This window comes from Cynoglossus semilaevis, chromosome 1 (assembly GCF_000523025.1).
Source record: "Cynoglossus semilaevis isolate Cse_v1.0 chromosome 1, Cse_v1.0, whole genome shotgun sequence".
Lineage (NCBI taxonomy): Eukaryota > Metazoa > Chordata > Actinopteri > Pleuronectiformes > Cynoglossidae > Cynoglossus > Cynoglossus semilaevis.
This window is the reverse complement of record NC_024307.1, coordinates 20488752-20502223: the sequence shown is the minus strand read 5'-3', so window position 1 is coordinate 20502223 and position 13472 is coordinate 20488752. Positions and strand designations below refer to the sequence as shown.

At 41.8% G+C, this 13472-nt stretch overlaps 1 protein-coding gene across 1 annotated transcript in view; it reads right to left on the bottom strand.

Moving 5' to 3' along the window:
• Positions 1-217: 217 nt before the first annotated feature.
• The window catches only part of arhgef40 (Rho guanine nucleotide exchange factor (GEF) 40), a 32411-nt gene continuing 19156 nt past the window's right edge, over positions 218-13472 (bottom strand). Inside the window, exons 18-27 of the mRNA XM_008318504.3 lie at positions 12023-12408; positions 10676-10925; positions 10316-10405; positions 8896-9102; positions 8057-8236; positions 7775-7955; positions 6024-6134; positions 4452-4561; positions 3511-3554; positions 218-3097 (exon numbers count right to left, since the gene is read on the bottom strand). Of these exons, the coding sequence (XP_008316726.1) occupies positions 3528-3554; positions 4452-4561; positions 6024-6134; positions 7775-7955; positions 8057-8236; positions 8896-9102; positions 10316-10405; positions 10676-10925; positions 12023-12408 (1542 nt within the window). The 3' untranslated portion in view covers positions 218-3097; positions 3511-3527. The remainder of the gene's footprint in view (positions 3098-3510; positions 3555-4451; positions 4562-6023; positions 6135-7774; positions 7956-8056; positions 8237-8895; positions 9103-10315; positions 10406-10675; positions 10926-12022; positions 12409-13472) is intronic.

Here is a 13472-nt window from a genome sequence, read left to right as displayed (position 1 = left end):
AAAGAAAATTGTTGAACGTAAATCAAAAAAATTTTGATTAAATTGCTCATGAAGGCCTAAATGTTCACCAAATATATGTGAAGGCGGGTAAACACCAGGTGTGACTGACAACAATCCAGTGGACCTCAGGTTAGGCCCCACAAACCCATTATATAACGGTCACATCGATTTCTGATGTACGCTCTGTATTTGTAGTACTGCAGTAAAGAGTCTGAGCTTCCATCCAGTTTTACTTCAACACATTGAAAACACACATGTTAAGGAGTAAAAAGTACAAAGATCAAGTCAGCATTACATGTGTTTTCAACATTTTCAAAATATGTAAACATCATGGCCTGGTGTCATTATACATATATATATTTATAAGTAGGAGAATATAATATATAGCATTAGAAAAGTTTCTGTACATAATTACTACTTTGGTGAAACAGACGTGAGAGATTTCTGCATATGACAATCTATACTGCAGTGGGAATGAAAGATGGTGTTCATTAAATCGCTTCCAATAACACGCAATGTACCAAACAGCTAAAGGCTATGAAGTATACGGCCGTGGAGTTTGAGAGGAGGAGGGTGGTGGCGATGGTACGGGAGTCACTGCGAGCCAACAAATTACATATTGATTCAGAAACAGCTCAATAGCCATTTGCAATTTCTGAATTTGGATGCAGATATGAGACGTGCTAAATCTGATAACGGTTGACAAAGTGCCGCCGTTGTGTGCAGACACGTGCACGGCCTCCTCCCGCCACCACAGCCACTGCTGTTGTCTGCTCTCCCTACCATGCAGAAATCACATTGTACCTCAAGTGTGTGTGTGTGTGTGTGTTGTTTTTTTTGATGCATGGTTCGTACAATCAGAGCTGTAAGTGGTTGTTGATTGGTTTTACTCACAGCATCCTGGCTGCCATAAAATATGAACTACAGCTTTGCATAAAAAATATTATATTATAACCATTTCTCTGGCCGCAATACATAAATTGACAGGGTTTATATAATGGAATCATTTCCAAACACTGAATCAGAACCCACAGACAAATCCTTACACATACAATTTGGCTCATGTTACAAATTTCCATTAAATGACATATGCATTAAAGTAATGCAAACCTAGGAATAATTAAAAAAAAAAAAACCTTTTGTTTGTTATATTTCAACACTCATACAAAGTACACAATAAAATGAAGGTTGTGAATTTAACCTTATCGCTGCAATGGTAGATACAGTATCTTTGGCGAATGATAAAGCTATGTCGAACAGGTGGCAGTGTAATACTGTAATACTACTGTAATACTGCAAGCTAGTTGACCAAAATGCTGTAAACTACAGATAACAACCTGCTCTGTGTGCTTTTATTACAATTAATAACATTTAATTACTTGTTTGTCTTTTATCAAAGTAGCTTTATGCTAATTTTGAAACTTGAAGGTTTCAATTCTTGTACACCCTAAGAAGTCCATGTATTAATGCTTTAAATGGCATTTAGCGTTAGCTTATAGCAGACATCTTTAGCGAAAAACAAAGTGTGGCGTGTTTACACAGTTAAAACAACACAGTATCATGTTGAGAAGTGGGATCCAGGTCCTAGCAGCTGATTTCTGTTTAGACAGAAAAGTATTTCCATCTACTTTTAGATCACCAGCTGTTTGTTTAAGCTACACATCGGCCTTTTAGCGTCAGTGGTCTTTGCTAACACTCGACACCAAAGAACAAACTCTTCTTTTTAACAAAACTGGGGGGAACAAATTGAGGGAAACCTCTCTGTGGGACCTGACCTAGAAATCACATTTGATCGGATTTCGTGACGCACAAACAGATAAGGTTCATGTTTTCTGGCAGCAAAGACAGGACCAGTAAAACTGGATCATATACTGTTCATAAAGAAGATAAAAACAGACCCACCTCTGTTCATTGTAATCCATCTACTCCACTTTAAAAGCTGAATGATATGAAAATACCTCTTTGTACACAAACCCACATTGCACAGACACCCTTTTATACCTTTGGAACACTACCGTAGCATTGTATACTGAGAAAGTATGAGGTTAAAGTCATTAACAGAAAAAAAAAACCCAAACATCTTTAAGATGATGCTAATGTTATAAACATAAGTTCGACTTTGGATCAAACACAATGGTTAATAATATTATCAATTACAATAATCATACAGAAATGTTTATGTGACATATAGCAGTGAATTATGATAGTCTAAGACGTTGGGGTTCGTTGTCGAGGCGTTGATGTGTAACCTCGCCCGTCGTTGGTTTTAGCCACTGCATCAGACTCTAACATGAACACAGTGAGGATGTGCAGGCATGTGAATGTGAACAGTGTCTCCACTGTCTTGTAACAACGAGAATGACTGCATGTGTTGACAGACACTGCATGTCTCCGTTTGTATGTGTGTGTGTGTGTGTCTGTGTCTGTGTGTGTGCGCGCGCGGACACACCGCCCCAGCCTCATTTACATAGATGCAATCACACCTAGGCTTGGCCGCTCTAATGTTTGTACACAGGGAGAAAAGAAAATACAGTTGATATATGATATATGATATAAGTACACAATGGATTCTCTAATCTGGATTTACACCCTGCATATTACTTCCTGTTTATTTTCAGATGCTGGAGCATGTGATACGTTCAGTCAAAGGCAGTCATTGGTTTGAACCAAGTGGTTTGGCTTAGCGGGAAGCCGCAGGGTGGACAATGGCTGCACTGTTGTGGCTGAAGTGCCGTCAGTGTCAGCGACTCTGCCAGAAACTGAGAGTGGCAGATCCAAAATGGCGGAGTGCAAGGAGCCCCTGCTGGTGCTTGTCAGGCTTTTGAACTGGGCCAGTTTTGATCCTTTTAAGATGCAGTGTTTGCTTTCTAAAGGGAACCAGAAGGGTTAACAGAAAAGTGGGAGAGAGCAGAGCAGCAGCCATGCTCCAGATAATCTGCCGTCTCCGTATTTGTTTTAGGAGCTGTAATAAATGGGAGCAAGCATGTGGAAGAAGTTCAAACAGAGGCTCAGGGTCTCCTTTCATGACCACCTGCTCCCTGTAGTCCGGTTGGGCTTGGCCACAGGTGGAAGAGAGATGATTGAATTGGTCCAGTTCCTAAGTGGGAAAAAGGGTTGAGGAAACAAAGTTAGCACGCAGGAAAATCATTTGTTTTAAAAGTCAAAACTGTGGATAGATTTGAACTAAATGATTCTAATCAAACTATTTCTGCAGTGTAATTTGAACAGTGTCTGTGTCTGGAATGGAGGTGTAAAGGTTTCAGATCGGTAGTTAAACACCACATAGTTGAATGCAATAGCTCCTTGGGAACCACTACCAGCTCCACTATAGTCTGTACTGAGGTGCATTTGCTATAACCAGCATTAGAAATTTGTTTATGGCACCCCCTGCAGGATGAGTAAAGTAATTTTGTTTAGTGGGCACCGTAGGTAAGAACTGCAAAAGTTTTCCGTGGAATTCTTACATGTGGTGTGGAAATAAAATATGTTTGAGTGAAGGCAGCTACTTACTGTGGTGACAGTGACAGTTACACAGCTGTAGAGGGCGACTGACCCTGAGGAGCAAATCACAGAAAACACAGAAAATGTCACAGCGTATCCCCTGCTGGAGTGTGTGTGCGTACTCGATGTGCGTGCACGTGTGTGTGCAGAAGCGGTTAAATGCCTCTTTGTTGTGGAATGTATGCAGATCTGTTTGTTCTGTGTGTTTGTTCTGCCCGTGTCCGTCTGTCTGTCGCTCTGCTCGCCGCACAGTCTGTTTGCCAATCTGCCATATTCCGTTTGCTAGGTGAGGAGACGGGGGAATTTTTGTGTACGTGTGTTTGTGCCTCAGTGAGAGACAGTGTGAGCGTGTGTGTGTGTGGAGCCAAAATGAATCAACTTTATAGTGCAGATGATGCCAAGAGAACTCTCCCGTCTTTCTCTAAGATAAACTTATACACACATACGTTATATTCCCTTTAAACATATTGTTTTCAGTGTTTATTCTTCTGTCTGAGCCCCACACACGCTACAGTATATACAGTATACTACAGTCTACTACTGACGAGACTGACTGTTGCCAGGGACTGTAGACTGATTAATATTGTTGAGGACAATGAATGGACCACAGTTTTGACCAATTTTAGGAATGATTTAATTCCTGCTACATTTTAATTCACAAATGAATTCATACATAAATGGAGTGGGACATTGAGAACTATTTTAAGAATTTCCCCCACCATATTTTTTAACAGTTGCAGCTCCAAAAAGTCATTTAAAAAGTTCTTTCTTTGGTCGTGTTTACATGATCGACTTGTCCAAAGTCTGGTGAGACTCTGTGCAAAGAGTTCTGACAAATTTTCTTCATTTGATACTGCTGTATTTCAAGGATACACACACTCTATTAATAGTAGTAATAGTAGTGGATGGTTTCATTCATGATTTTTTTTTTCTCCCTTCTTTGGACCCACCTGTGAGAAGCTCGCTGAGCCGGAGCTTCTCCTTGGGTCCCTCCCAGAGGCCGGGGATCCCCCCTCCTTCTGACTGCCGACAGAGGAGGAGTCTGAGCAGCTACTGTGGACTGAGAGAGAGAGAGAGAGAGAGAGGGAGAGAGTGTGTGTGTGAGACACAGCAGTTGTGTGTGAGAGTGTTGATTTTAACACACAGCGTGACTAACACGATGCAGCTCACTGCTTTCTTCTAACGTTTTATTCCTCCAGCATGTATCACTTTGGCATTCAGGCATGAATCCTGTTTTCCTTTTCCCCACATATACAGTATATCCGTGCGTTTCATTCTATTCTGCAGAAACCACCGTGTCATGAAATCTCTTTTTGGAATCATGGTGGTAGACTGGGCGTGGGAGAGACAAAGAAAGAGGAGTCACAGTGAGAAGGCATTTTTTTTCTCCTCCTCTCTCTCTCTCTCTCTCTCTCCACCTCTCTCATCCCATTCAATGGATTTCTCCCACCGTCTTCTCTCCCAGAGGACAATTCCTGCATTGAAATCCTGAGCTGCTGCTACACTCAATGAGACACCTGGTGAGCAGTATGTGCATTACACTCCTCAGTGAATCAATGGGCACTCTGTAGCTGCAGTGGAGTCTGACCAGTGGTTCTATATGATTCTTTCTGTCCCTGGTGGCTGAACACAGGGCGTCCAAGATCAGGACTGTGTCTCCATGTCAGACATGTCGTAGCTCCTCTGATTTTCAGACAAATCTGAGGAACCCTTGTGTAAAGAAACCCTGATTCTACCCTTGTACTTAACTGAAAAGCACCATGTTATCATTATCACTTTGTTATAAGTGCAGATCCACCCAGGGCAGGACACACTTTGTTTCACAGCCGTTATCTCAGAACTTCATCTCCAGCACAAAAGCAGCCTTGGATCAGTGATGTAATCTGACCGGGTCACGTGAAACCGGGCGACCGACTTCCTGCAGCTCCTGTCCTGAGCTGAGAAAAATACTTTTTACTTTATACTACTTTATTTCTGTAAAAGGAGTGGAGCTCTGTGGTTTCACACTAAAACTCGACACCTGCTGTACGTGACATCTGATCACAACCACCTTTTTTTTTTTACCTTAGCTAAAGATACAGTATTCGGGTAATTAAACACCTTAAGGATGCTTTATAACAATAGCCCTATAAATAGTTCAACTTCAGGACCCTGTGTGTAACATTTAGCACACTGCATTGTTCCACACAGGAGTAAGCATTAGTCATTTGTATTTTTAAAAATGCCAGTGTCTCAAATAAAGTTTAGTTGAGCTGTGAATGGGTTGATGTCAGTAATAGTTCTATATCAGGGGCCCACTGCATCAACTAGTCAATTATAAGGTTGTTAACCCTAACCCTCTGTGAAGGCCACCGTAGTTCACTGACTCACTCATTAAAACGAGGGACTCCTTTCTCTGAGTTTTCAGTACCACCAACAAACTCCACAACTTTTTACACACTGGATTATAAGGATAGTTCAGATGATGAAACTTCAGGCGGCCTTTATTGTGCCAAGGTGCTGCGTCCATGTGTGCACCTCACCTCTGTCGTTCAGGCTGTAGATGGAGTCCAGTTCTGAAATAGGAGTTCCTGTTGCGTCCAGCAGCAGTTTACTGGAGACGCCCATGCAGAGAGACTCCTTCAGGCATAATTCTGTAGAAGGAAAAGGAGTTCAGATGAGTTCCAATTACACTGTGTAATTTTTGGTCTGTGTCCTTCGTCTGAAAACTCTCATTCTCTCTAGTCACACGGTGAAACATGACTGAGGCTGTGTTCTTTGCTACGGCTCCAATTTTCCTAGGGTTGGCAACAGATCAGCCGACTAAGGAAAGACTGTTTGACCTGGTCATTGCACCACAGTTCTTTCCAGGACAGTGATCTGGTCTCTGTGCACTCACTGACCCTGACCCTTTTTTTAAATTGACTCCTAGACGCTCTGCAATACGTAATAACAAAAAGTTCTCTCCTGTCTTTACTTCTGGTTTTGCTCCACCTACAGGCTAACAGGGTCAGATAATCTAGAGAACACCCAGACTTTTCAGACATCTGCGCCATTACCTTAACTGCACTCTTAAGGCTTCAATTCCCATCATCAAAATGTCAGAAACACCAACCTGGATGTTGGACTTTCTGTAACTTGGACAGTCATGCCCCACTTGATGACGTGCACCTGAATTTGGTCATATATGTTTTTGTGTTTGGGAGAGACTGTCAATCACATTTAATGAATATTTACTTCTGTTGGTGTCCAATCAGAGCTGGCCCACCCAGCCCCTGCAGGCTGCACGGTGTGTAGGAGGCAGCCCTCTGAGCAGAACAGAGCTTGTAAGTGTGCATTGTTTTGTAAAAGAACAATTAAGGACGGTTGTTGTTCTGTTGGTGTACAGTAAGGACCTGCACCGAGTGGGAAAATCCAGTTTGTTTTCCACCCTGGGAGGTGAGAACAACGGTTCAAACACAGAGTAACTGCACCAAAGAAACATCTCAGTGCCTCTGTCGCGTCTTCTGCCAGCTGCAGTGCCTCTTGTCCAGCGTGGTACTGTAATCTGTAATCTAAGCCAGCGGCAGGAAGGAGTGAGGCAGCGATGCAAGGTTTCAAAGATACAAGAATATGACATGTGATAGCAGCGCAGAAACCTATGCTCGGAAAGAAATATAAAAAAATCAGCAACAAGGCTGATATTTTTATCTCTTTAACTCAGTGGAAAGTGTTGCATGCAGACCAGGACATGTCTGTTTCCTTTAAAGTCAAAAACACCAGAAGCTTTGAAAACTAAAGTACATGAGGAGAATTCATCCAACTTTGTTTACATTTAGGCTGAACTTTGGGAAAGTGGCCTTTAAACTTCCTGTCTTACAGATGAGGGTTCCCGACTAAAATGGTACAAAGGACAAAAACAATTATAGCGCGGAGAAAATCTGCAAATATTTTGTACCTACAGTTTAAAAAGGTATTATCATAAGAAGTCAAACTTTCCTGAAAAGATATTTACAGTAAAAAAAATGCAAATGTACAAAAGTGCTTCAAGTGCCTGAAGTAACCTTGTGAGCCAGCTGCTTAGCCTATCATCTATTTTGAATACTGTTGGTTCTTTGAGTAGAAGAAACAGTGACATCATGTTGTTTTGCTGTGACAATGATGAAACACAAGCAGATAGAAATATTTTTGTTTAACCTAAAAAACAACTAAAATATTTTTTTTACAAATTGAAACAACTTTGGTGAGAACTTTTTGTCCGCTTTTCCTAACGGTGCCCCAGTGTTAGGCCTCGGGGTCGTAGGTTACACTGTACCTGTGTTGTTGATGGCGTGGGTCCACAGTAGCTGGGCAACATCATGGGTCCAGGCCTGCCTGTCTTCCCTGTCCCGTGCTTGCAGCGTGACACAGTCTTTGGTTCTTGGAGCCTGACGAACCCAGACCTCAAACTTGAGCCCGTCTTCACCAACACTCTGGGTCAGACCCATTTCACTGGTCTATGTTGGGAAATACAGATCATTTTTCACTTGTAATCCCTCTTTTAGACCAAAGTTCAGCCACTTGAAAAAGAAAATGAAAGAAGAAACACTTGTCACACCTTGATGCTGTGTTTGTAGCTGTAGGCGATGCGTCCCGGCCCAGGGCTCTTCTTTTTGGTGAAAATGATCACGTATTGGTACAGGAAAACATTCCTGATGCCTGTCCTTTTCCTGCGGGCACCTCCACACACCATTAGCTCGCCTTGACGAACCAGATCACCGCGCTCTGACGTTGGAGTCTGAAATCACACACATGTAAGTGACACTGTCATCTTCCCCTCATGTCCTTCATCCTTTATCTGAACTGCTGTTACAGTATTTGTATGAGAAGTGACTTAGACACTGAGGTCAGAGGACAACACCTCTTGTTGTGCTTGATGGTCACCGTGTCATTGACGTCCAGCACACAGCTGCTAATCTGTGTCCTGACTTGTTAAACACCAGGTTGTCCCAGTGGAGCTCTGGACATCCAGCATGCCATGCAGGACTTTTTAGGAAATGGCTTGTTTTAACAGCAAAACGTGTGTTTTTTTATAGCTAGAAAAATCCCAAAAATAGTAGTCGAATGTAGAGCTTAAATCAGACCAACAAGAGTTCTGCTGTCAGTACGTTACCCAAACATCCAGTCTACTTGGAATTTCTCCATCACAACTTCTTATAAATGCATCCCATCTCACATACTTCAAATGGTGCCTCATTTTTTTTCTAAACATCTGTCTGAGAACTTCATTTTTAGTCTTGTATTTAAAGCCTTGAACGTCTAATGATAACGACATAATTAGCCTCAGTGAAAGTCTCTGTACCTCGCTCCTTTACTGTCCTGACCTCATCTCACTTCCTGTTCCCTCTGAGGAAAGAAAGTGGGGCTCAGTCATTAAACTGGGACAGGCGTTCTCACCGGGCATCCGGTGATGAGGTCACTGGCCCGGAGGTCCTCGCCGTGCCGCTGGGCGTGTCTGAGGATGGAGAGGGCGGAGTCAGAGGTGGAGTTCAGCCCTCCCAGCTCCTCCAGGGCCTCACAGTACTGCTCCAGGCGCTGAGTGGGAGCCTGAAGGCAGTGAGGGAAGGAGAGGGGGGACAGAGGGGAGGCAGCGGGGAGTTTGGACTGCAACAAGGGAGGAAGAGGAGAGGGGAGGAGTGTGAGAGAGTAGAGATGTGTTAGACGTCATGGGGTCTCCAGCTTAAAATAGGCTAATTATTATTATTTTTGCTTAATCATTAGCTATTCTTGAGCTAATTTTAGCTAACGTATAGCTATTTTGAACAATTTTGTCTAACTTGTTGTTTTTAACCTTCATTTTTGGCTAACCTTTATCTCTTCTGGTCTTTGGCTGTCTCCAGCTAATATTTAACTTCTATCCCTTTTTTGAACCGTTTTTTGTTGTTGTTGCTTATGTTATTTTCTTTACATTTGTCTGTTGGCTAACTGTTAGCTATTTGCATATTTTTGACCAACACTGTTATTTTATCTAACTACACCATGCTCACTTTGAATCAAGATGTAAACAAAACACCTTTTGGTAGAAACCTGGTCAAATCTGAGCAGTTTCCATCTTAACACTTCAATATAAGAAGTCTCTAGTACCACAGCAGGAGCAGTTGGGCCTTTGGTGTTTTTAGACCAGATCTGGAAATAGTTTTATGAAAACACAGTTTCAGTTTCAGTCGCCAAAGCCTAAAGGCCCCAATTTATTTTCACATGCTACTGCTCCTGGTAATTTCCCTCCAGTCTGGTTCCTGACAGGCTGTTCTTCACGGTAACAATCATCACTGTCATCATCACCATCATCGTCATCATTTAACCTAAGTCGCACATTTATCACCATTGTCGTCAGAGTAACCATAAACCTACATCCTGCAGCCATCATCTTCAAGCTGTTAAAAAACCTGCTGCTGCTATACAGCTTCTACTACCCCCTTGTGGCCATATAAAAGAACTGCTCCTCCCTGACTTAAATATGTAATTTTTTAAAAATAATCTCAAGACTGTGCCGACACATTAGTTAGAGTTAATTGTTGCACGCAAGCAGAAATTACTTCCTGGATAATTTTTCTTTAATGGGTTTTTCTACTGCAGGCAGAACAGGTAATTACTTTAACTTTGTACAGTTCAGGTTTAATTGCTGCCACTGTTACTTTTCAGTCTTTGTGATGGTCTCACACTCATTTTCTGGGAAATAAACAGCGAACCAAGTGACCTCGACATAGTTATCATTTTTATTGTTCTTTACACTGTTAAAGTAAAAAACAGGTTGTGTTTTGTGAGCAGTTTTAGCTAATTTGGCTAACTCCACACATTCCTGGTTAAGAAATCTTACCTTAAAAAATTCAGCCGCCTGTGTGACCAGGGGAGAGTCCAGCTCTGGTTTGTTTCTGATGTAGTGTGAATACTGGAGAAACTGATCCCTCTGTGATAGGGGAAAAAATAGATCAATAGAAAAGTATTTAGCCTTTAGTCAGGATTCATCTTGTCTTTCTGTGGGAAAAGGAGTCCTTTAAAAATATATGGATTTGTGCAAGAAATGTGCTATGATGACTCATGGCTGTGTTCTTTAGAGTGGGCTGCATTCTGCCAATCTTGGTTTTTCTATAAAATTGTTAATGTGATGTGATTTGAGAAGGAAACCTAATCTATAGTGGAACCGCAACAATTGGGGCAGGATCTATTGTGTACTTACGTATTTGCTGAAGCAGTCCTGCTGCAGCAGGCTCTGTACAAGAGCGCCCTCCATGGCAGGGAGAAGGTTCTGCGAGTGGAAGGAGCTCAGGCCGGCCCAGTTGGGGAACAGGGATTCGCCTTTGCCCCTGATAGGGGCTGGAGTGTCTGAGAGCTCCAGCAGAGGGAGGTATGTCTCCTCCACGCCCTTGAGCACAGTCACATACTGCCTCTCTGAACTGAGCATACGGCACCAGAGCAGGTAGAGCTTACTGGAGGACAGACCGCAGGAAGACACAAGAGAGAAAAAAGGAGGAATGAGTCAGATAAGAAAGGTATGAACAAGAGGAGAAAAGGGAGTAAAGGGTTTAACAAGTGGGCAGAAATCACACATCACATTGTAACAAAATGGTGTTTGATTTGATGCCAACTGATGGAATCAGCCTGACTTCAGTTTGCCTGAAATAGCTCAGGGAGGATGAATCACCTCTTTATTAGATTTCAGGCAGACCTTTTACCTAATTCACTTCTGCTTTGCATATTTAAAGGCCCTGTGCGTCTGAGGCAGTGATGTCTAAGGCTACAGATTTGCAACTATCATAAGAGGACTTAGACTTATCTTATGAAATCAAACTTTAATCAACGTTTAATTTCTCTTCAGGGACCACAGGAACCCTGAGAACGTAACTAGGTTCTGATTGCAGTGTTTGACTCGATTTTAAGGATTGTGACTCAATCTCTGCCTTGAAACACTGGATACAAAGCCTTTTCTCTAACCTGCAGGTTTAAAATGCTTGAGGAATTGGACTCAGACTTGAATCAAACTTGAATTTCTTCAGTGATACAGACCCTGACTTAAATGATACTTGACTGAATCTCAGTGACTTTGGCCTTAACTTGACCCTATGTACAGTGTTCCCTCTCTATATCGTGGTTCTCCTTTCACTCCCTCAGTACGTCACAGATTTTTTATTTTAAATTCGATCTCACGTAATGTTCGCTATATTGCAAAATAAAGCAAAAAATAAGGTAAATGACAGTGGAAAATAGTTTTTGGCTTAAAAAATGTGGATTCTTGTTTTAAAATTGAGATAAGAGCATTTGCGAACGATTGCTGGTAGCTTTGTTTACCCAGACGAGATTGTACACAGCATACTACTGGCTAATTGAACATGCTCACTTTGTCATGAAACTTTATCTGGACTTGACTTGAAACTTTTTTTTTTTGCTGACTTTCCACTGAGTCAAACTTTTAGCACTTGATGTTGATTTTATTATTATTTTGACAATTTCCACACACTTTAACTTCAGCCTTATCTAACACTGCAAACATTTAAAAACTGTATAAGAAACGGAAGTAAAGTCAAACCTTTGAGTGGTTGACCCGGCTCTGTCTGTGCCCGTCTCCCTCTCTGTCCTTCCCAGAAGCACGTGCTGCCTCGGCGACCCTGTGTGGTCCACCACCTCCTTACTGCTGACCTCCACTCCTCGTATCAACACCCCTCCGCCTCCACTTGCTCCTCCTCCTCCACCGCTGCTCCATCCTGGTACAGCTGCTGCCATCCCAGTTGCAATAACTGGGTCGGCCAATGTCCGTCTGCCCAACCACGACATGGGGGAGTTCCGGTTAGTTCCGACCACTGGAGACTCGGGGGTTTTAGGGGTGGAAGCACCTCTGCGTGGTGCCAGCAGGGCCTGGAGGTCAAAACTAGGGTGTCGTTTTCTTGGGGGTTTGGTGGGGAGTGAGGCCTCTGGCTGAAAGAGGAAAGAGATGACGAATAAACCAAACATTGATGCTGTCAAAATAATAATAATGCTGAAGAACAATCAGTGAAAAGAAATGAATCACAGACAAATATCAGAATATATTAACAAAAAAAATGTATATATATATATATATATATATGTACAGTGGAACCTCGGTTTTTGAACTTAATTCATTCCTGAAGGCTGATCGTGAACTGAAAAGTTCAAAAACTAAAACCATTTTATCCCCATAGGAATCAGTGTAAAATGGATTAATCCATTCCTGGACCCTGGATGATTGTTTGCTCAAACTTTTTAAGCAACATTTTGTACAGGTTCACACAGGAAGCCAATGAAAATAATTAGATCTAACAACAAAAGATAAACACAACTGAAAAAAGCTATAAGAAAGACAATTTCATTCATCCTTACTGGTAATGAGGAGTCGTGATTGGACGCTTCGCTTTCTCACCAATTATTGTCCCTGAAATACTGTTTCAGCCAACTGCTTTTCAATAATCCAAATCAGTAGCATCAGTAGTACAAATCAACAACTTCACTAAGCCGTACTGTAAAGCCAGATCTAAAACACGAGGGCCATTCTCCTGCTTCAGTATAATCTTTCTTCACTTATATTGTTGTTCTCACTACTTTTCTTTCCCATGGTGATTTATTTAATAAAAAAAATAGAAGTAATAGCATGTGCTATAATAGCAAAGGGATCACTTCCTGCCCACCTGATATTGTTGGCTTGTTCAACAACCGAGTTTTGGTTGAAAATTCTGTTCATGAACCGAACTGTTCGAAAAGGGAGGCGTTCGATAACCGAGGTTCCACTGTAGCAGTGTATATAGCACAGTAGATCAGATTTGTAAATAGAGATCTCTTGCCAAAAAAGTACAGCCACTAATAGCCAGGGTTTGTTTAGGTTAAGTTCAGTAGAGATTTTGCAAAATGTTAGTAGCCTACATTAGCTAATTAGCTTATTATTATTCTAAGATACAACAAAAAGGTTTAAGGTGAAATCAGAAACGCACATAAAGGTTAGCCAAAATATTGCTACAATATTTGAT